Genomic DNA, 21,536 nt, shown 5'->3' with positions numbered 1-21,536 from the left:
AATATTTTTAATATGCCTTTGGATTTCTTTTTTATCATTGGCTGTCCAGGAGCTTGTTGTTGAACTTCCACATATTTGTGATTTTGCCAGTTTCCTCCTATTGTTGATTTTTAATTTCAAATAGCTGTACTCAAAAAATATATTTGATAATATTTCTATATTCTTGAATTTGCTAAGACTTGTTTTGTTGCTTAACATGATCTATCCTAGAAAATGTTCTGTGTGTATTTGAGAAGAATATTATTCTGCTGCTGTTGGATAAAATGTTCTGTGTATGTCTGTTAAGTCCATTTGTTGATTAGAGTCTTCAAATCCCCTGTTTCTACCTGAGTATCTGTCTGAATGATGTATAATAAATTCAGGTGCTTTGACAACTCTGAGGACTTTGGCAAGCATTGCAGGAGATGTGAAGTGGCTGTAAGGATTGTTAGTGTACTCAGCAGTACCCCCAGGTCCAGTGGCTAGGGACCATGGCAGGCAGTGGCAGTGGCTAGAGTCAGTGCCAGAAGTGTGCACCCAGTTGGCATTGAAGGGCCAGGTATAGGTGCCCATATAGGTCAGGCACCAGTTATAGACACACATATGGTATGTATCACAGGCCTGCATTTATTAAAAGGCTCATCTAGGAGTGAACACCGCCCAAACACACTCACCTGGATGTTGGTAGCATTCAGACCTTGGTGGACTGTTTAACTGAGAGCACCAGTCCCTTTCTTCCATGAGCTAGAGGTCTCCCTTGATTCCCTATCATGTGGGTTTCTCCATACATAGCTCACAATGTGGCAACTGGCTTCATCCAGACAGAGAGAGCAGGATAGGTCACCAGGAGAAACCAGAATTGTCTTAAAAACTAATCTCTTAAGTGACATGTCATCACTTTTGCCAAATTCCATTTGTTAGACTCATGTTACTAGATACACCCAAGTGTGGAGATTACACAAGGACATGAACACCAGGTGACAGGAACAACTGGTATACTTTAGAGCCTGTTACCACAGTCCTTTGTTCCTAAGCTGGATGAGATGCTCCCTATGGACAGGGAAGGAGAGGGAGGATTCCTCCCTGGATCCCTGGCCATGAGCTGCAACTGAGATGATGGGGAAGCTGGGCCCTAATAGCCTTGGGCACTTCTACAAGGAGGGCAGCATCCAGAATCTCTGAAGACCCGTCTTCGGTGGTGTCCCTGGAGCTGGTTCTACAGGCTCATAAGAAATACCTGGTGCCTCCCTTCCTGTTCCAGGTTCAGTGGTGACACATTGGGAGCTTAGAGTTGGCCATGGTGGGAATGTTTACCCCACAGACATCAACACTTTCTATTCACAGTGATTTTTTTCCAGAGAATAGAGTATTCATCTTTTAATATTTACCAGCACACCCCTGGTGCAAGTCTGCAAAACCTCTCCTATGTCCTGTGTCTCTCTTGCAGCCCTTGAGGTGAGGCTGAAGGATGGAGCTCACAGCTGTGAGGGGAGAGTGGAAGTGAAGCACCAAGGAGAATGGGGCACAGTGGATGATCTGAACTGGAGCATGGAAGAGGCAGCTGTGGTGTGCAGACAGCTGGGATGTGGAGGTGCCACTGATGCTCCCAAGGGGGCTCATTTTGGACTAGGGATTGGCCCTATATGGTTTCGTTATATTTATTGCAAAGGTCCAGAGTCAGCTATCACGGAGTGTAGTTATCCTTCTGTTAAAGATCATCGCCCTGAGGGCAATTCCCATGACAAGGATGCAGGAGCAGTCTGCTCAGGTAAGCCCTGTGGTCTGGGAGGGATTCCCAACAGAAAAAGCCTCAGTCTTATTCACAGAATAGCTATGAGAATATGGATCACAGACTTTAGAACTTACTTGGATGGTGGTCTTTATATTTAACCACTGAACTACCAGGGTGGTCTTTATACTTCATACTTGGATGAAGATTTCAGTCACACAGTGCTTTCTTGAACATTAGGTGCTCAAAGGAACATAAGGTCCAACTTGGCCCTGGACCAAGCTTTCTATAAAGAAAGCTGAACACCGAAGAATTGATGCTTTTGAACTGTGGTGTTGGAGAAGACTGTTGAGAGTCCCTTGGACTAGCAAGGAGATCCAACCATTCCATCCTAAAGGAAATCAGTACTGAATATTCATTGGAAGGACTGATGTTGAAGCTGAAGCTCCAATACTTTGGCCACCTGATGTGAAGAACTGACTCATTGGAAAAGATCCTGGTGCTGGGAAAGATTGAAGGTGGGAGGAGAAGGGGACGACAGAGAATGAGATGGTTCGATGACATCACTGACTCAATGGACATGAGTTTGAGTAAACTCTGGGAGCTGGTGATGTACAGGGAGGCCTGGTGTGCTGCAGTCCATGGGCTCACAAAGAGTCTGACACAGCTGAGTGACTCAACTGAACTGAACTGGCCCTGGATAGAAAGTCTCCAGTCTCTGTGATGTGTCTCTGTGATGTGTCTCATAGGAGGCAGGGAGGTGAGCTCAAATGTTTCATACATGCACAACTGTCAGGTTGGACCTCAATTAATTAGTTTCATCATGGTAGCTTTTTGTATTCTTTCACGAGATGGTCAGACAGGTGCAGCTACCGGATGGTGTATAGGAGAGAAGCAGGCAAACAAAGTGTATTATACTCACTGGTCCTAGAAAGACAGAGGCCATAAGATGGGTACATGGGAGAGGGGCCAATAGACCAGGATCCACCTAGCAGTGGGGACCCAATATGGGGTGTGAATACCCATGGAGAAGTGACAATACTGGGGGTCAGGTTGGAGTTATATTAGAAAAAGGGAGATTTCATGGGTGCATTTGAATATTACTAGGTCACAGGGGAGGGCAAGAAGGGGGATTTGTGGCAGGGGCTAATCAGACCTGGTCACACAGGAAGAAGTCTCACCTGGATGAAGCAGTGAAGGCTCACATATAAACCTCCAGCTTGTTCACCCCTGCCCTCTGACTCTGGAGGGAAGCCCTGCATCAGTTATGTGTTGTTGTGCAACAAGTGAGTGCTGAATTTGGCAGCTTAAGTCAGTAAACACCTAGTATCTCACACCTTTGGTGGGCCAGGAATTGACATGGCTTACCTTGGTCCTCTGACTCATGATGTCTCACAAGGATGCAATCATCTGAAGGTTCAACCAGGAGTGGTAACTGTCCAAATGTAATCGACTGGGTGTTGGCAGCATTCAGACCTTGGCAGTCTGATGAACTGAGAGTCCCAGTCCATGTTCGCTGTTGGAGAGAGGCTTCCCTCCATTCTTTGTCATGCAAGTGTTTCCATAAGTAGGTCACAACATGGCAGCTTGTTTTATTAGAGCAAGAGAGAGAGCAAGACAGGTCAAGAAGGGGAAACCAGAATCATCTTGAAATCTAAGTGACATCTCATCACTTTGCCAAATTCCATTTGTTAGATGCATGTTACTAGGTACATTTGAGTGTGGGCACTATACAAAGATGTGAACAAAAGGTGACAGGAATAACTTGGACATTTGAAAGGCCGTTACCCAGCCCTCTGTTCCTAAGCTAGATGAAGTGCTCCCTAGGGGACAGGGAAGGAGAGAGAGGATTCCTCCCTGGATCCTGGGCCATGCGTTGTAACTGAGACAGAGAAACTGGGCCATAGTAGCCTTAGGCACATCTACAGGGAAGGCATAATCCAAAGTCTCTGAAGGCCTATCCTCAGTGGGGTCCCTGGAGCTGGTTCTACAGGCTTGTGAGAGATACCTGATGCCTCCCTTCCTGCTCCAGGTTCAGTGGTGTCACATTGGGAGCTTTGAGTTGACCACGGAGAGAATATTTATACCACAGAAGTCAACAAATGCTACTCATGGAGCTTTCCCCTCAGAGAGAAGATTTTTTTTTAATACTTAATAGCACACCACTGCACTGTCTCATAAAACCTCTCCTGTGACCTGTGTCTGTGTCTGTCTTGCAGCTCTGGAGCTGAGGCTGATCAATGGAGACCACAGCTGTGAGGGGAGAGTGGAAGTGAAGCACCAAGGAAAATGGGGCACAGTGAATGATCTGAACTGGAGCATGGAGGAGGCACATGTGGTGTGCAGACAGCTGAGGTGTGGAGCTGCTGTTAATGCTCCCAAAGGGTCTAAATTTGGACCAGGAATTGGACCTGTTTGGTTTCATTATATTTACTGCAAAGGGCAGGAGTCAGTTATCACCGAGTGCAGTTATCCTCCTCTTAAAGACCATCGTACTGAGGGCTATTCCCATAACAAGGATGCTGGAGCAATCTGCTCGGGTAAGTCTTCTCTGGTCTGGGAGGAGATTCACAGTAGGAAACCTTTCAGTTTTATTCCCAGAGAAACTATGAGCATAGTCTTTAGATCACAGTCTTTAGAACATACTTCTTTGAAGATTCCACTCACACAATGATTTCTTGAACATTAGGTGCTCAAAAGGACATAAAAATTTGCTTGGCCCTGGAGAAAAAAGCTCCAGACCCATAGTCACTGGGCCCTCCAATCTCTGTGGTCTGTCATAGAAGGTGGAAGTGTGAGGTCAAATGTTTCATGCAGATACAACTACTGGGATGGACCTCTATGAATTAGGTTCATTATGGTAGCTTGTTGTATTCTTGCATCAGATGGTCAAACAAATGGGACTACAGAAGAGCATATACAAGAGGTGCAAGCAAACTTACTTTACTATACTCACAATTTCTACAGAGAGTATCCTCTTATGAGTATACAGGGTAGGTACCAATAGAACAGGCTTAGCGAAGAAGTGGAGACCCAAAATGGGGTGTGAAGATCAATGAACAATTGACAATAACAAGGTCAGGGTGAAGTTATAGAAAGAAAGTATTGAGGGCATTTTATTGGTGCTTTTGAATGTAAGTAGGTCACAGAGGAGGACAAGATACGGGATTTGCAGCAGTCTCATCACACTGGTGCACCTGCTCACCTGGGTGGTGAGCTCACATCCTATTTGTGGGAATGTTGAGGCTGCAGGAAAACCTGATGCTTGAGAATTATAACAGAGTAGCTGAAGCAAAACTAAGGACAGTGAGGTTAAGAGAACTTTGAAATGATACATAATAAGGACTCAGTCCAGTCTAAATGTATTTGACCTGAGCCAAGGGGCAAACTAGAATGTGATTGGGTGGTCACAGTATTTACCAAAGATATTCCCAGCTTGCTGTGATATTTGATAATATCTTCCTCAATTCCAACTATTGTGGTGGGTTTCTACTCTGGAAAATTCATCAGACATTCTGATAACAGCTGGAATATCTTTTCCAATCTCACCGCTAGCAGATCTTTGATGATACTCTTGAGTTTGCTAAGAAAAGAATTCTTTTTCTTTTTAAAAACTCCTGTTTGAGGTAAGATTGACATGCAAAAATCTGTACATTGTTCATATTTACAAAATGATGAATTTGGAGATCCCTTATGATTTTACTGTGGAAGTGACAAAAAGATTCAAGGGAATCTATCTTTGTTGAGGAAGGAGAAGGAAGCTGCTGTCTCCTACATCATCAGTTTCATGATGTCACTTTCCAGGGCTTTATTCTTTTTTAAAAAGGTGATTTTTGAATATAGTTTAAGATTGGCAATTTTTCTTAGCACATTTAGGGTTTTTCCTACATGACATTGGCTTCTCACGTTCTTAGCAACTTCGGTTTTAGCACAGATGTTTTGCAATTTGAGGTAGTATATAAGTCTCTGTCTTAGTATTTTTCTCTTTGTCAATTTCCTTTTATTTCTTATCACTATAGTCAAAGTAAGCTAGGTTTTAATGTATTAATGAGCAGCCAATTTTTTTTTCTTATACGACATGTTCTATTCAGTTTGCCATGACAAAAGGGAGAGCAAGATAGATCAACAAGGAGAAACCAGAGTCATCTTGAAATCTAATCTCTTAAATTACATCTCATCCCTGTTGCCAAATTGTTTGTTAGACGCATGTTACTAGGTACATTTGAGTGTGGGGATTACACAAGGACACAAACACCAGGTAGCTGGAATAATCAGGACACTTCAGAGCCTGTTACTCCAGCCTTCTGTTCCTAAGCTGGATGAGATGCTCCCTATGGACAGGGAAAGAGAGGGACGATTCCTCCTTGGATCCTGGGCCATGAACTGTAACTGAGATGAGGAAGCTGGGCCCTAGTAGCCTTGGGCACATCTACAGGGAGGGCAGCATCCAGAGTCTCTGGAGGCCTGTCCTTGGTGGACAGGCTGGAGCTGGTTCTACAGGCTCATGAGAAATACCTGGTGCCTCCCTTCCTGCTCCAGGTTCAGTGATGGCACATTGGGAGCTTAAAGTTGGCCATGTGGGAATATTTATACCAAAGAAGTCAAGAAATGCTGAACACAGGATTTTTTTTTCAGAAGTCAGAGATTTCATTTTTTAATATTACCACTATAGTTCCGCATCATCTCCTAAAATGTCTCCTGTGTCCTTGTCCCTCTGCAGCTCGGGAGGTGCGGCTGAAGGATGGAGCCCACAGCTGTGAGGGGAGAGTGGAAGTGAAGCACCAAGGAAAATGGGGCACAGTGAATGATCAGAATTGGAGCTTGGAGGCAGCAGCTGTGGTGTGCAGAGAACTGGAGTGTGGAGCTGCCATTAATGCTTCCAGAGGGGCTCATTTTGGTCCAGGGATTGGCCCCATTTGGTTCCAGTATATTTACTGCAATGGAACAGAATCTTCTATCATGGAGTGTAGTTATCCTCCTCTTAAAAACTACCTTTCTGAGGGCCTATCCCATGACGGGGATGCTGGAGCAGTCTGCTCAGGTAAGTCCCTGTCTGGTCTGGGAGGGGATATTTAGCTGGAAAATCCTCTGTCTCTTTCTGAGAATAGCATGTGAATATGGATCACTGTCTTTAGTACACTCTTGGGTGAGGACTGCAGTCAGAGTCATGTCTTGAACATTAGGTGCTCAAAGGAACATGAAGACTTGCTTGGCCCTGGAGAGAAAGTCTCATGACCCATAGTCACTGGGCCCTCCAGTTTCTATGATGTGTCACAGGAGGCAGGAAAAAAAGTAAAAGTAAAGTAAGTCACTTCAGTTATGTACGACTCTCTATGACCCTATGGACCTGTAGCCCGCCAGGCTCCTCTGTCCATTGAATACTCCAGGAAAGAATACTGGAATGGGTTGCCATACCTTTCTTCAGGGGATCTTCCCAACCCAGGCATCGAACCTGAATCTCCCACACTGCAGGCATATTCTTTACCATCTGACACACCAGGGAAGTCTAGGAGGCAGGAGGTTGAGCTCAAATGCTTCGTTTAGGTACAACTGCTGTGTTGGACCTTATCATGATAGCCTGTATTCTTTCATGAGATGTTCAGACATGTGTGGCTACAAGAGGGGTTAGAGGAGAGCTTCAGGCAAATACAGTTTATTATGTTGAAAGATACAGAGTATTATCAGGTGGGTACCTGGGGGAAGTGACAACAGACAGCCTCAACGAAGCAGCAGTGACACAAAGGCAAGATTGAAGACCCATGGACAAGTGACAATGCCCAGGGTCAGGGTGTAGTTACACTACAAAAAAGCATTAGGGGATTTCATTGGTGCTTTTTAATATAACTAGGTCACTGGGGAGGATAAGATGGGGGATTTGGGCAGGGGACTGTCTCATCACACTGGTGCACCTGCTCACCAGAGTGGGGAGCTCACATCCTATTTGTGGGGATGTTGAGGTTGCAGGAAAACCTGAAGTTTGACAATTACAACACAGAAGCTGAAGCGAAACTAAGGGCAGTGAAGAACCTGAAATGATATGTAATAAGGGCTCAATCCTGTCTAAATGTATTGGACCTGAGCCAAGGCAGGAAGTGAAGAGGAACTAAAAACCTATTAATGAAAGTGAAAGAGGAGAGTGAAAAAGTTGGCTTAAAGCTCAACATTCAGAAAACTAAGATCATGGCATCTGGTCCCATCACTTCATGGGAAATAGATGGGGAAACAGTGGAAACAGTGGCTGACTTTATTTTTTTGGGCTCCAAAATCACTGCAGATGGTGATTGCAGCCATGAAATGAAAAGATGCTTACTCTTTAGAAGGAAAGCTATGACTAACCTAGATAGCATATTAAAAAGCAGAGACATTACTTTGCCAACAAAGGTCCGTCTGGTCAAGGCTATGGTTTTTCCAGTGGTCATGTATGGATGTGAGAGTTGGACTGTGAAGAAGCTGAGGCCAAAAAATTGATGCTTTGAACTGTGGTGCTGGAGAAGACTCTTGAGAGTCCCTTGGACTGCAAGGAGATCCAACCAGTCCATCCTAAAGGAGATCAGTCCTGGGTGTTCATTGGAAGGACTGATGCTGAAGCTGAAACTCCAATACTTTGGCCACCTCATGCGAAGAGTTGACTTACTGGAAAAGACCCTGATGCTGGGGGGGTCTGGGGGCAGGAGAAGGGGACGACAGAGGATGAGATGGCTGGATGGCATCACCAACTTGATGAACATGAGTTTGAGTAAACTCCGGGAGTTGGTGATGGACAGGGAGTCCTTGCATGCTGCGATTCATGGGGTCACAAAGAGTCAGACACGACTGAGTGACTGAACTGAACTGAAGGTGGAAATAGGGCTTCCTGGGTTGCTCAGTAGTAAAGAATCTGACTGCAAAGCAGAAGACGCAGGAGATGCCATGCATTCAATCCCTGGGTCGGGAAGATACCCTGGAGAAGGGCATGGCAACCCACTCCAGTATTCTTGCCTGGAGAATCCCATGAACAGAGGAGCCTGGTGGGCTATAGTCCATAGAGTCGCACAGAGTCAGATATGACTGCTGAGCATGCATGCCAGGTGGAAATTAGAATGATTGGGTGGTCACAGTATTTGCCAGAGATGTTCCCAGTTGTTATCAGCCTGTTTGATGAATCTCACCTTTAGCAAACTTTAATGATGCTCTTGAGGTTGCTAAGAAAACAATTCTTTCCTTTGTAAAAACTAATTTATTGAAGTAAAGTTGACCTACAAAAACTGTACATAGTTAGTATTTACCCCTGATGAATTTGGTGATCAGTATACATTTGTGAAACCATGAATACAAGCTATGCCATAAACCTGTTCATCTCCTCCAAAGTTTTCTTTCATCCTCTTTATTACAGTATTACTATCAAAGTAACTATTTTGAAAGAGCATTTGAGCTTCAGTTAGGAATTTTTGTTTTAAGAGAACCCATTTCTTAGCATTTCAAATGACATCCCTTATTGTCACAATGTCTTATTATGGTTTCAAATGCAGAAAAGCTTGTGGAAACACTGCAGGAGTCCTTGCCTTATTCTGATAAACCAGCATCTGAAATAAAATGGACTGTGTGATGTTGTATTTTGTGTGATACTGGAGCTGCTAATGTTATAATTTCAAGAAAAATAATGTCTTCATATTAATTCCAATTGAGATATACTTAAAAATAAAAAGATTTGAGAGTGCTATGGGATTTAACACTCATAGTGGTTTATATCCCCTCATTATCTTTGCTCTACTCTTGCTGTTGTTCAGTCACTAGGTCATGTCCAACTCTTTGAGACCCCATGGACAGCAGTAGGCCAGGCTTCCCTGTCCTTCACCATCTCCCAGAGTTTGCTCAGACTCATGTCCATTAAGTTGGTGATGCCATCCAGCCATCTCTTCCTTGCCACTCCCTTCTCCTTTTGCCTTCAATTTTTCCCAGCATCAGGGTCTTTTCCAATGAGTCGGCACTTCGCATCAGGTGGCCGAAGTATTGCAGCTTCAGCATTAGTCCTTCCAATGAATATTCAGGACTGATTTCATTTAGGATTGACTGGTTTGATCTCCTTGCTATCCAAGGGACTCTCAAGAGTCTTTTCCAACACCACAGTTCAAGAACATCAATTCTGTGCTCAGCCTTCTTTAGGATCCATCTCTCACACTCACACATGACTACTGGGAAGAACCATAGCTTGGACTAGATGGGCCTTTGTCAGTAAAGTGATGTGTCTGCTTTTTAATATGCTGTGTAGGTTTGTCCTAGCTTTCCTTCCAAGGAGCAAGTATCTTTTAATTTCATGGCTGCAGTCATTGTCCATAGTGATTTGGGAGCACAGGAAAATAAAATTTGTCACTGTTCCCACTTTTTACCCATGTTTTTGCCATGAAGTGATGGGACCGGATGCCATGATCTTAGTTTTTTCGATCTGCTTATCATAATTATTCATGTATCCATATTGTTTAGTGCCCCATCCTTTTATTATTAATATGCTACTACTTCACCACAATGCTGCAGGATTTGCTATGGTAGAAAAATATATTGACTCTTAAATGTTTCTATGTGGAAGTGACATCATTTGTTCTCACACTTCATTGGATATGTCAGATCACATGGTTATGTTTCCTTTCAAGTAGGCAAAGAAGTATTAGTATTTCCATGTACTCAGAATAAAAGAATTTTAAATATCACTAAACATTTATGATGTTTACCTGCTTGAAGTGTCTGTAATTTAATTGCTATCTATTTGTGTCCCTGAGTTTTTTCCTTTTTGCCACTGGTAGCCCCCTTACTTCACTCTAAGGCTTGATATCTTTCATCAATTCTGGAAAATGCTCAGCCAATATTTTTCAAATATTTCTTCTGTTCAATTCTTTGTTTTTCTTTGTGTCTCTCTTTCTCTGTCTCTTTCTCTCTCTTTATGCCCATATGTCAGTTTAACTTATTTGAAACATCTTGCTCCATTTTCTATCTCTGATTTTGTCTCTGGATTTTTCATGTTTTTGTTGTTCTATGCAGTAGTATTCCTGATGATTTCCTCTGACTTATTATAAAATTCACTAATTCTATGTTTTTCTGAGGTTAATTTGATGCAAACATTGTAACTTTAAGTGTATTTTTCATTCATAGAAGCTCAGTTTAAAATTTTTTTTCTGTGCATTTTTTAGTCCTCTGAAGATCCTTCAACAGTGCTTTTATTTCTTTAAATATGGTATATGTGGAAGATAAACAGCCTAGTGTCTGATATTGAATATGAGAAGTCTCTGCTTCACCTCAGTTGTTTCTCTTGGTTTGCGTTCATGGACCATTTTCTTGATATACTTTTCTTTTTTTTTTTTGACAATATACTGGTCACTTTCTCTATAAAAATTATTTATAAAGATAATTGAAAACTTGGATGAAGGTAATTTACTATAGAAAGGAATACATAGATACTTTTTCATGGTTTTTTGGTATTATCAATAGTGGACCACCTTCATACAAGTGCAGAAATGGATATTACCTAGACAATCCAGCGATTCAAACTCTGAATCTAATTCTGTACAAAATCTGCCTGTTTTAAGTGCCAGCTTATTGTGGAGAATGCCTTCTGCTGGATTCTCATCTGGGTGTGGTTTTCCAATTTGATTTGTCTCCTTACCACCTTACATGCATGCGTGCTCAGTCGCTCAGTTGTGTCTGACTCTTTGTGACCCTAAGGACTGTAGCCTGCCAGGCCCCTCTGTCCATGGGATTCTCCAGGCAAGAATACTGGAGTGGGCTTCCATGCCCTCCTCCAAGGGATCTTCCCGAATCAGGAATGAAAAACTCATGTGTTATGTCTCCTACATTGGCAGACAGATTATTTACCACTAGTTCCACCTGGGAAGCCCTTCCTCACACCAAGGGCCGTAAGAAACACCACACATTTTCCTGAATGCCCTAGAGCCCTCAGAGCAAGAGCAGATTACCCCTTCCATTAATTTCCATTTACTCTTAGATTGCCCTGACCTTTTGTTCCGGTCTTATGAGATCTTTAACACTTTTAAGATAATTTTTAGTGAATTTATTCCACTTTATTTATTTTCAGCTGACAAGATACCCTCAATAGCTAAGACAACTGTTACTGAGATAATCTCTTGGAACTTAATACAGTAATGAAATCACGTACTTGCTTGTTTTTGTCATCAACTAGGTAAAAGCTACATGAAAACAGGAACATTTTCTTACTTTTTTCCTCATTTACAGCACAAAGCATGCCTCCCAATAGATAATTTTATTATTTTTTGAAATTTTCTTTCATTTTATATTTTAAATTATGAAAGTATGATAACACATTTATAGGAGACTCGGAAAATATACAACAAAATTGCATATAGTTCCACTATATATTACCATTTTTAAAGTAGATGAGTTAAGATTTTCAGTTGAAGTTTGACTATCAAACTCTCAAAAATTTACTGAATGAATAAGCAGAAATGTAGAAGGATATAGTAGACCTGAAAAACACTATGACCCAATTCAACATAATTAAGATTTGCACAGTTTTCACACAACAACAGGATGCAAATTCTATTCAAGTTTCCAGATACTATAAACCAGGAGACACTGGAACATATCCAGGGGCATAAAACAAGGTGCAAAACTTTTCTGGTCTAAAAGTATTGGAATCATACAGAGTCTGTTCTCTTATCACAGTGGAATTATGTTAGAAATATTTGAAAATAACCCACATATTTTCAAGTGCAATGTGACATTTACCAGGAGAGATCTTTGATTTAGCCATTGAAATCCTCAAAAAACTTAAAAGACTCAAAAAACACAGAGAATGACTGAAGAGAAGAAAGCCTTTAAATGAGAAAGTAATATCAAAATGAGAAATTAGCATCAATGATACCCTAAAAATCCCATGTAATTGAAGTTACATTGGGGTTACTTATTGGAAATTAAGTGTCCACTTTTAAATAATGGGTATATCTAAGAAGCCATAACCAGGAAAACTAGAAAATGTTTGTAACAGAAAAAAATGAAAAGAAAATTTATCAGAATTTTTTGCATACAGCTGAAACTGCTCAGTGCAACTAAATATTGAACAATATATGAAAACAAATAATGGACACTAGCATAAAATTTTATAAAATTTGAACAAATCTGTACTTTGGTTAGTAATATTGTATCATATGTTAATTTTCTTGTTTTTTTAAAAACATGGTTAATTTTCTGTTTTTTTAACAACATGGTATCCTCAGAGTGGATTGGAAGTTTCAAGCCTTATTCAAATTTCTTTTAAAAATCACTAAAATAGTACGCTTTCTAGACTTTTAGTAGTAATACTAGATACCAGAATAAATGGAACTATATCAAACTTTGAATGAATATAAATTAGAAATCTAGCATTCTATTCATATTTAGTCAAGCAAGTGGAACCAAAATAAATGTTTTAGCTAAGCAAAATTTGAATTTAGCTAAGCAAAAATTCAAAAGCTTTCTAAAATATATACATTACATTATGGGCTTGTGTTCAGTAGCTCAGGCGTGTCCGACTCTTTGTGACCCTATGGACTGTAGCCTCCCAGGCTCCTCTGTTCATGGGATTTTTCCAGGCAAGAATACTGGAGTGGGTTGCCATTTCATCCTTTAGGGGATCTTCACCACCCAGGGATTTAACCTGTGTCTCCTGCACCTCCTGTATTGGCAGGCAGATTCTTTTTACTACATTATACATTATATATGTAAACTTTTCCATTACACTTGATAAAGGCTTGAGACAGAACAACAAAAAAAGAGATGGAAAAATTAACAAACATAAACTAAGTGAAATGAGAGCACTGAATATGAAACAGAAAAGGTGAAACAAACTAGGAAAAGATCATATAGTCCAGTTGTTTTAAACATGGATGGATTTCATTAGAGTTATATCTGAAGCTTTGGAGAAAAAATATACCTGGGCACTTGTATTTTTGAAAAAATTCCAAGATAAATTCTAATGTGCATTGGATTTTAAAAAGTGATTAAGGTTTTTCTCTTAAATGGTAGTTTTAGTAATACAGAATTCTACTTTCTGTTGACCAATCATGAAACAGTGGTATTAAAATGAATAATAGCTACATAATCACAATAGTAAAATATGTTTATCAGTTTTCACAATCAATAGCCAGACAAAAAAATAAAAGATAATTACAATTGCAAGCCATAATAGAAACATGATTAACCTAACAATATAAAATAATTACATACAAATTGGGCAGTTAAATAGAGAGATGTGGTAAGTGGAAGTGCATACATGCACATGTTTTCATCCACCCAGCCAGTCTATTTTTGGATATGAACACACGTCCTTCTATGCTGCCATCTTGAACCAATATCCCTAGATAATTTTATTATTAATAAAACTAGCTTCTCATGAACTTTCAGGATCCTATTTCAATCCTTTACTGTCACTTCAGTGTCAGATTCTAAAACATCTGAGTAAGCATCACAGGACATCTCCCTGTGTCTACTGTCTCTTTCATCTCTTCCCCTTTTATTATTATTTCCTTCTGAGAATGAACCTCTGCAAATCTATGGACTGAACTGTGTCCCTCCATAAAGTATATCTTGAAGACCTAACCCCACAGTCACTGCAGGAGATAGGGCCTTTAGGAAGTAATTGAGGTTAATTAAAGTCAGAAGGATGTGGCCTTAATTTAATAGGTGACATTACAGGGAAAGGAAGAGACGGGCCTCCCTCTCTTTCTCTAAGTGCACATGTCCTAGGAAAGGCCAGGTGAGCACACAGTGAGACAGCTATGGCCTGAAAGCCAAAGAAAGAGGTTTCAGGATAAGCATTGCCTTGCCAGCACCCCTGTGCCTTGGACTTACCAGCCTCCAGCACTCTGATAAAATAAATGAATTTCTGCTGTTTAACCAGCCAGTCTGTGCTATTTTGTGGCAGGCGCTGGCCTGAGCCATCTACACACCAGGATCTTCTCTAGTTTAACATTTTCCCAGATGTTCCCTCTGTGATGCACCACTTCTGTTTCCAGAGTGAGAGCACATGGGGCAGGGCGGAGACCGGAGCAGTGTGCGTGGTCCCCAGGGACCACATTTGTTAGATTTTAAGAAAAAATCTCACTTCCTGACCCGAACTCAAAGCTGATGGAGCTGATTCAAGGTCTCAGTAAACTCACTTCTCAGTTCCCGACAAGAAGGCAAGAGCCTGGGACACTGGGTGAGACCTGATATGACAGAGAGAGGTGGTTTGGGTCCCAGTTTGAAGTGAGACCAGGCAGCAAACCTGGTCACACAGAAAGAAGTCTCATCTGGATGAAGAAGAGAAGGCACATGTATAAACCTCCAGCTTGTTCAACCCCTGTCTTCTGACTCTGGAAGGAAGCCCTATATTAGTTATGTGTTGTTGTGCAGCAAATTAGTGCTGAATTTGACAGCTTAAGTCAGCAAACACCTAGTATCTCACACTTTGTGTGGGCCAGGAATGGACATGGCTTACCTGGGTCCTCAGACACATGATTTCTTATAAGGATGTGATCATCTGAAGGTTCAACCAGCGATGGAGATCATCCAAACATACTCAGCTGGATGTTGACAGCATTCAGAACTTGGTGGACTGTTGAACTGAGAACCTCAGTCCCTGGCTGGCTGTTGGCTACAGTCCTGCCTCCGTTCCTTGTCATGTGAGTCTCTCCATAAGTTTTCACAACGTGGCAGCTGGTTTCATTAGAGCAAGAGAGGAAGTAAGATAGGTCAACAATGGAGGAACCAGAGTCATCCTGAAACTTAATCTCTTAAGTGACTTCACTTGGGAAAATTTCTTTTGTTGGACGCATGATACTAGGTACATTCGAGCATGGGGATTACACAAGGATGTGAACACAGGTAACAGAAACATCTGGGACACTTTAGAGCTTGTTACTCCAGCCCTCTGTTCCTAAGCTGGATGAGATGTTCCCTATGGACAGGGACAGAGGGGGAGGATTCCTCCCTGGATCCCAGCCATGAGCTGTAACTGAGACAGAGAAGCTGGGCCCTAATAGCCTTGGGCACATCTACAGAGAGGGCAGCATCCAGAGTCTCTGAAGGCCTGTCCTCGGTGGTGTCCCTGAAGCTGGTTCTACAGGCTCATGAGAAATACTTGGTCCCTCCCTTCCTGCTCCAGGTTCAGTGATGGCACATTGGGAGCTTTGTGTTGGCCATGGTGGCAATATTTATACCACAGAAGTCAAATAGTGCTGTTTAAGAAGTGTTTATTTTCAGACATCAGAATCTTCTTTTTTTAAATACTTGTCAGCATACTACCACATGGTCTCCTAAAATCTCTCCTGTGTCCCATGTCTGTGTCTGTCTTGCAGCTCTGGAGGTGAGGCTGAAGGATGGAGCCCACCGCTGTGAGGGGAGAGTGGAAGTGAAGCACCAAGGAGAATGGGGCACAGTGAATGATCACAACTGGAGCTTGGAGGAGGCACACGTGGTGTGCAGACAGCTGGGGTGTGGAGCTGCCATTGATGCTCCTGGAGGGGCTTATTTTGGACCAGGGATTGGCCCCATTTGGTTTCATTCTACTAACTGCAAAGGGACAGAGTCAGTGCTCACAGTGTGCAGTTATCCTTCTCTTAAAGACTATCGTCCTGAGGGCCTTTCCCATGACCAGGATGCTGGAGCAGTCTGCTCAGGTAAGTCTTGTCTGGTCTGGGAGGGCATCCCCAGTAGGTAAAGCCCTAGTCTCATTCCCAGAGTAGCTATGAGACTATGGATCACAGCCTTTAGAATGTACTTGAATGAAGATTCCACTCACACAATGATTCCTTCAACATTAGGTGCTCAGAGCAACATAAGGACGTGCTTGTTCCTGGAGAGAAAGGCTCCAGACCCATAGTAACTGGTCCCTCCAGTCTCTCTGATGTGTCGTAAGAGGCAGAGGAGTGAGCTTAAATGTTTCATGCAGATACAACTTCCAGGTTGGACCTCTAAGAACTCAGTTCAGCATGGTCAATTTTTGTTTTCTTTTTGAGATGGTCAGTCAAGTGCAGCTGTAAGAAGGGATGCAAGAGAGGTGCAGGCAAACACAGTTCATTATACTCACAGATCTTAGAGTGACAGATATCATCTTATGGGTAATGAGGCAGTTACCAGTAGACAAGGGTCAACCTAGAAGTGAGGACCACAAGGAGGGAGTGGACACCCATGAACAAGTGACAGTGCTGGAGGTCAGGGTGGAGTTACACAAGGAAAAGGTGAGAGGGGATTTCACTGGTGCATCTGAATGTCACTAGGTCACAGGGGAGGCAAGATGGGGAGATTTGTGTCAGGGGATCGTCTCATCACACTAGTGTATCCAATCACCTGGGTGGGGAGCTCACATCTTATTTGTGGGGATGTTGACGCTGCAGGAAAACCTCAGGTTTGACAATTACAACAGCTAGAACAAAACTAAGGACCCTGAAGTTAAGATAACTGGAAATGATACATATAAGGTCTCAATCCTATCTATGTGTATTTGACCTGAGGCAAGGTTAAACTAGAATATAACTGGGTGGTCACAGTGTTTGCCAGAGATGTTCCCAGTTCTTTTTAGAATGTTTGATGAACTGTCCAGGACATAAATTCCATCATAATGGCTGGAACTGAGGAAGCTATTATCAGATATCTCAGTAAAGTCACTACTAGAAGTGGTTGGGTCTTAGGAATGGGAACTCCCAGCTGCTAGGAAGCAAACTGGTGATGGGATGAAGATGCAAGAATTGCATGAAGGAAGACTGGGGATCAAGGTTCAGGTCAAGTCCCACATTCACCACAGTTTCTGTGTTATGCTTCCTTCATGCTCTCATCCTTCCTGATTTGACTTCTACATCTTTATGTGGGAGTCACTTCTGAGCTCTGTGGAAGTTCTGGCCTTTCAAGTTTGTAGAATAGACTATGAGAAATTTTTATAATATGGAATCTATTTCTTTAGCAAATATGTAAGACTATGTAGATATCTCTCTTTTTTTTTCATACCAGAGTTAGCCTATGTGGGGGAGGTGCCAGTTATAGACACACATGTAGTGGTGGGCCCCCAAGAAGGCAGGAAGGGCCTGGGTCATTGAGGGCTCCCTGGCAGCCTGGGGAGCTCTAGACCTCCATGTACTCTCCCATGGCTGCACTCTGTCCTCTGGGCCTGCACACTGCAGTGGAGCCTGCTGAAGGGTGTCAGGCTGGTGGGATTCGAGTGCACAGTTGGAGGGTCTAGCCATGAGCACATGTATGGTCCTGGGCTCACATCTTGACTTTAGACTAGTGTCTTGCCAGAGAACTGAGCTGATTGCCAGTGCTATTCCTGGGCTCTGGAGGAAGTGAAGGTAGAGATACTCTTGGTCTGATGTCAGTGAATGTGCATACAAGGTGGGTAATCTGCTGAAATCTCCAGGAGGTCTGCAGCATTAGTTTCTTCAGGGGTGTGATCTGTTGAATTTGTCTACAGAGCAGGACCCTGTGAACTGCAGTTGTTCCTGTTGTGTGACAGATACTGTAGCCCCTTCTTTTCTTCCTTATTCCAGGTCTTTATATGTGTCTCAGCTTTGCAGGTCTGGGTGAGGTGGAATGGAAGAACTACCTTCACATGTTGCCCCACAAGGCCAGGACCCTGTTTACTAGGCCTGCTCTTACATCCCTGGCAAGGGGAAACTCTCTTGGCATCGAATAATTCTGGCTTGGGGGATGGAATGCTGGCAAAACGATGATGTCTTTGTGTTGCTAAAATTTCTGAGGAGGACTACTGTTGACTCTAGAACTGTATTTGTTGGCAGATAACTGTCTAATTGTTGAGGTTTCTATGGGGATAAAGTCTGCTGTCTACTACATCATCATTTTCATGCTGTCACTTTCCAGGGTTTTATTCTTTAAAAGAGAAGTTGTGAGTATAAAGTTTTAAATTTGCATTGTTATACCACATCTAAGTCTTCAGTCTACTTAATATTGGCTTCTCATATTCTGAGCAACTTAGTGTAGATGTTTTTCAATTTTAGGTAATGCGCACTAAGTCTTTATGTTAATATTTTTCTCTTTGTCAATTTCCTGATATTTCTGATCATTTTAGAAAGAATAAGCTAGGTTGTAAAGTATTAACAAATAATCCAAATTTATCTGCACAGGATGGGATCTATTCAGTTTGGCAGGCCCTCTGCTTATGATAATTTTTTAAGCACCCAGGTTGATGAATTCCCCATTATCTTATTATTGTACCACTTCAACACAACCCCGCAAGAAAAATACACTGGCTCGTAAATGTTTCTCTGTGGAAATGGCATCATTGGTTATCATACTTATTTGTATAAGTCAGATCATGTGGTTATGCTTCCTTTCAAATAGACAAGAAAGCATTAGTTATTCCATGTGCTCAGGAAAAGAGAATTTTACTTATCACTAAACAGGAGTGGTGTTTACATCAGTGATGTGCCTACAAATTAATAGCTTTTCATATGTGTTCCCTTAGTTTTATTGCACTTATTAACTCTAAGGCTTGGTATCTGTCATCAATTCTGAAAAATTCTCAGCCAATATTTTTCAAATATGGTATTGGATTACACAAGGACATGAACACCAGGTGGCATGAATAACCGGGACACTTTAGAGCCTATTACCCCAGTCCTCTGTTCCTAAGCTGGATGAGATGCTTCCTATGGACAGGGAAGGAGAGGGATGATTCCTCCCTGGATCCTGGGCCATGAGCTATAACTGAGATGGGAAAGCTGGGCCCTAGCAGCCTTGGGCAGCATCCAGAGTCTCTGAAGGCCTGTCTTCAGTGGTGTCCCTTGAGCTGGTCCAGCAGGCTCATGAGAAATACCTGGTGCCTCCCTTCCTGCTCCAGGTTCAGTGATGGCACATTGGGAGCTTTGAGTTGGCCAAAGTGGGAACGTTTATATCACAGAAGTCAAAAAATGCTATTCACCAGTACTTTTTTCCCCCTCAGAGAGAAGATTTTTTAAATATTTAATTGCATACCACTGCATTGTCTCCTAAAATCTCCCCTGTGTCCTGTGTCTGTGTCTCTCTTGCAGATCTGGAGCTGAGGCTGATGGATGGAGACCACCCCTGTGAGGGGAGAGTGGAAGTAAAGCACCAAGGAGCATGGGGCACAGTGAATGATTACAATTGGAACATGGAGGAGGCACGTGTGGTGTGCAGAGAGTTGAGGTGTGGAACTGCAGTTGATGCTCCCAAAGGGTCTAAATTTGGACCAGGAATTGGACCCATTTGGTTTCACTATATTTACTGCAAAGGGCAGGAGTCAGCTATCACCGAGTGTAGTTATCCTGTTGTTATGGACCATCATCCCGAGGGCCATTCCCACAACAAGGATGCTGGAGCAGTCTGCTCAGGTAAGTCCTGTCTGGTCTGGGAGGGGCTTCCCTTCAGGAAACCTTTCAGTTTTATTCCCAGATTAACTACAAGCATATGGATTACAGCCTTTAGAACATACTTGGGTGAAGATTTCACTCACACTGTGATTTCATGAATGTTAGATGCTCAAAAAAACAAAAGGACTAGCTTGGCTCTGGGGAGGAAAGCTCCAAACCCATAGTCACTGGTCCCTCCAGTCTTTGTGATATGTCATAGAAGTCAGGAGGAAGAAAGTGAAAGTTTTACTTGTTTAGTTGTGTCCGACTCTTTGCCACTCCCTGGACTGGAGACCACCAAGCTCCTCTGTCCATGGGATTTTCCAGACAAGAATACTGAAGTGGGTTGCCATTCCCTTCTACAGAGGACCTTTCTGACGCAGGGTTTGAACCCAGGTCTGTAGGAGGGTGAGCTCAAATGTTTCATGCATGTACAACTGTTGGGTTGGACCTGTATGCATTTGGTCCATCATGATAGCTTGTTGTGTTCTTTCATGAGATGGCCAGACAAGTATGACTAAAAGAAAGGATACAGAAAAGGTGCAGGCAGACATAGTTTATTTTACTCACAGATCCTAGAGAGAGTATCATCAGGTTGTTATATGGGGGAGGTACCAATAGAACTAGCTCAGCCCAGAAGCAGTGACCCAAAATGGGTGTTAAGACCCATGAACCAGTGACAGTGCTGAGAGTCAGGGTGAAGTGACAGAAAGAAAGTGATGAGGGTTTTCACTGGTGCATCTGAAGGTCACTAGGTCACAGAGGAGGACAGGATGTGGGATTTGTGGCAGGAGCTAGGCTCATCACTGTGCACCTGCTCACCTGTATGAAGAGCTCGCATCCTATCTGCGGGGATGCTGAGGGAAAAGGAAAACCCGAGGTTTGACAATTACAACACAAAAGCTCAAGCAAAGCTAATGTCAGTTAAGGTTAGGTAAACTTGAAATGATACAGAAGGTCCCAATGTTGTCTACGTGTAATTGACCTGAGTCAAGGTGGCAACTAGAATGTGAGTGGTCACAGTGTTTGCCAGAGATGTTGCCAGGTGTGATCAGAATGTTTGATGAATTTTCCAGGGCATAAATCCCACCACAATAGCTGGAATAAGGAAGATAATATCAGATATCATGGCAAAGTCCTTATAGAGGTGGTTGGATCTCAGGAAAGGATCCTCCCAGCAGCTGAGGTGGTGGGACAGGGGAGCTCTGAGGACATCTGCAGTAGGTCCTTAGGAGGCACAGCCAATCAGTTCTCTGTGTTTTGTTGGGGAAGATCATTGGAAAAGTGATCTTTTCCAACCTCACCTTTAGCAGATCTTTGATAATACTCTTGAGGCTCCTGGCTTCCCTAGTGGCTCAGGTGGTTAAGAAACTGCCTGTAAGGCAGGAGACCCTGGTTCGATCCCTGGGTTGGGAAGATCCCCTGCAGAAGAAAATGGCTACCCACGCCAGTATTCTTGCCTGGAGAATCCCATGGACAGAGGA

At 42.6% G+C, this 21,536-nt stretch overlaps 1 protein-coding gene across 1 annotated transcript in view; it reads left to right on the top strand.

Annotated features, from left to right (window-relative positions):
• LOC122423127 overlaps positions 1–21,536 on the top strand; it is a 308,231-nt gene that overhangs the window by 250,319 nt on the left and 36,376 nt on the right. Inside the window, 5 exon segments of the mRNA XM_043439907.1 lie at positions 1,427–1,747; positions 3,928–4,248; positions 6,429–6,749; positions 16,030–16,350; positions 19,714–20,034. Coding sequence (XP_043295842.1) covers positions 1,427–1,747; positions 3,928–4,248; positions 6,429–6,749; positions 16,030–16,350; positions 19,714–20,034 — 1,605 coding nt within the window.

This window comes from Cervus canadensis, chromosome 21, assembly GCF_019320065.1.
Source record: "Cervus canadensis isolate Bull #8, Minnesota chromosome 21, ASM1932006v1, whole genome shotgun sequence".
Classification (NCBI taxonomy): Eukaryota; Metazoa; Chordata; class Mammalia; order Artiodactyla; family Cervidae; genus Cervus; species Cervus canadensis.
Note: the sequence above shows the minus strand (reverse complement) of the source record. Positions and strands in the feature narration are given on the sequence as shown.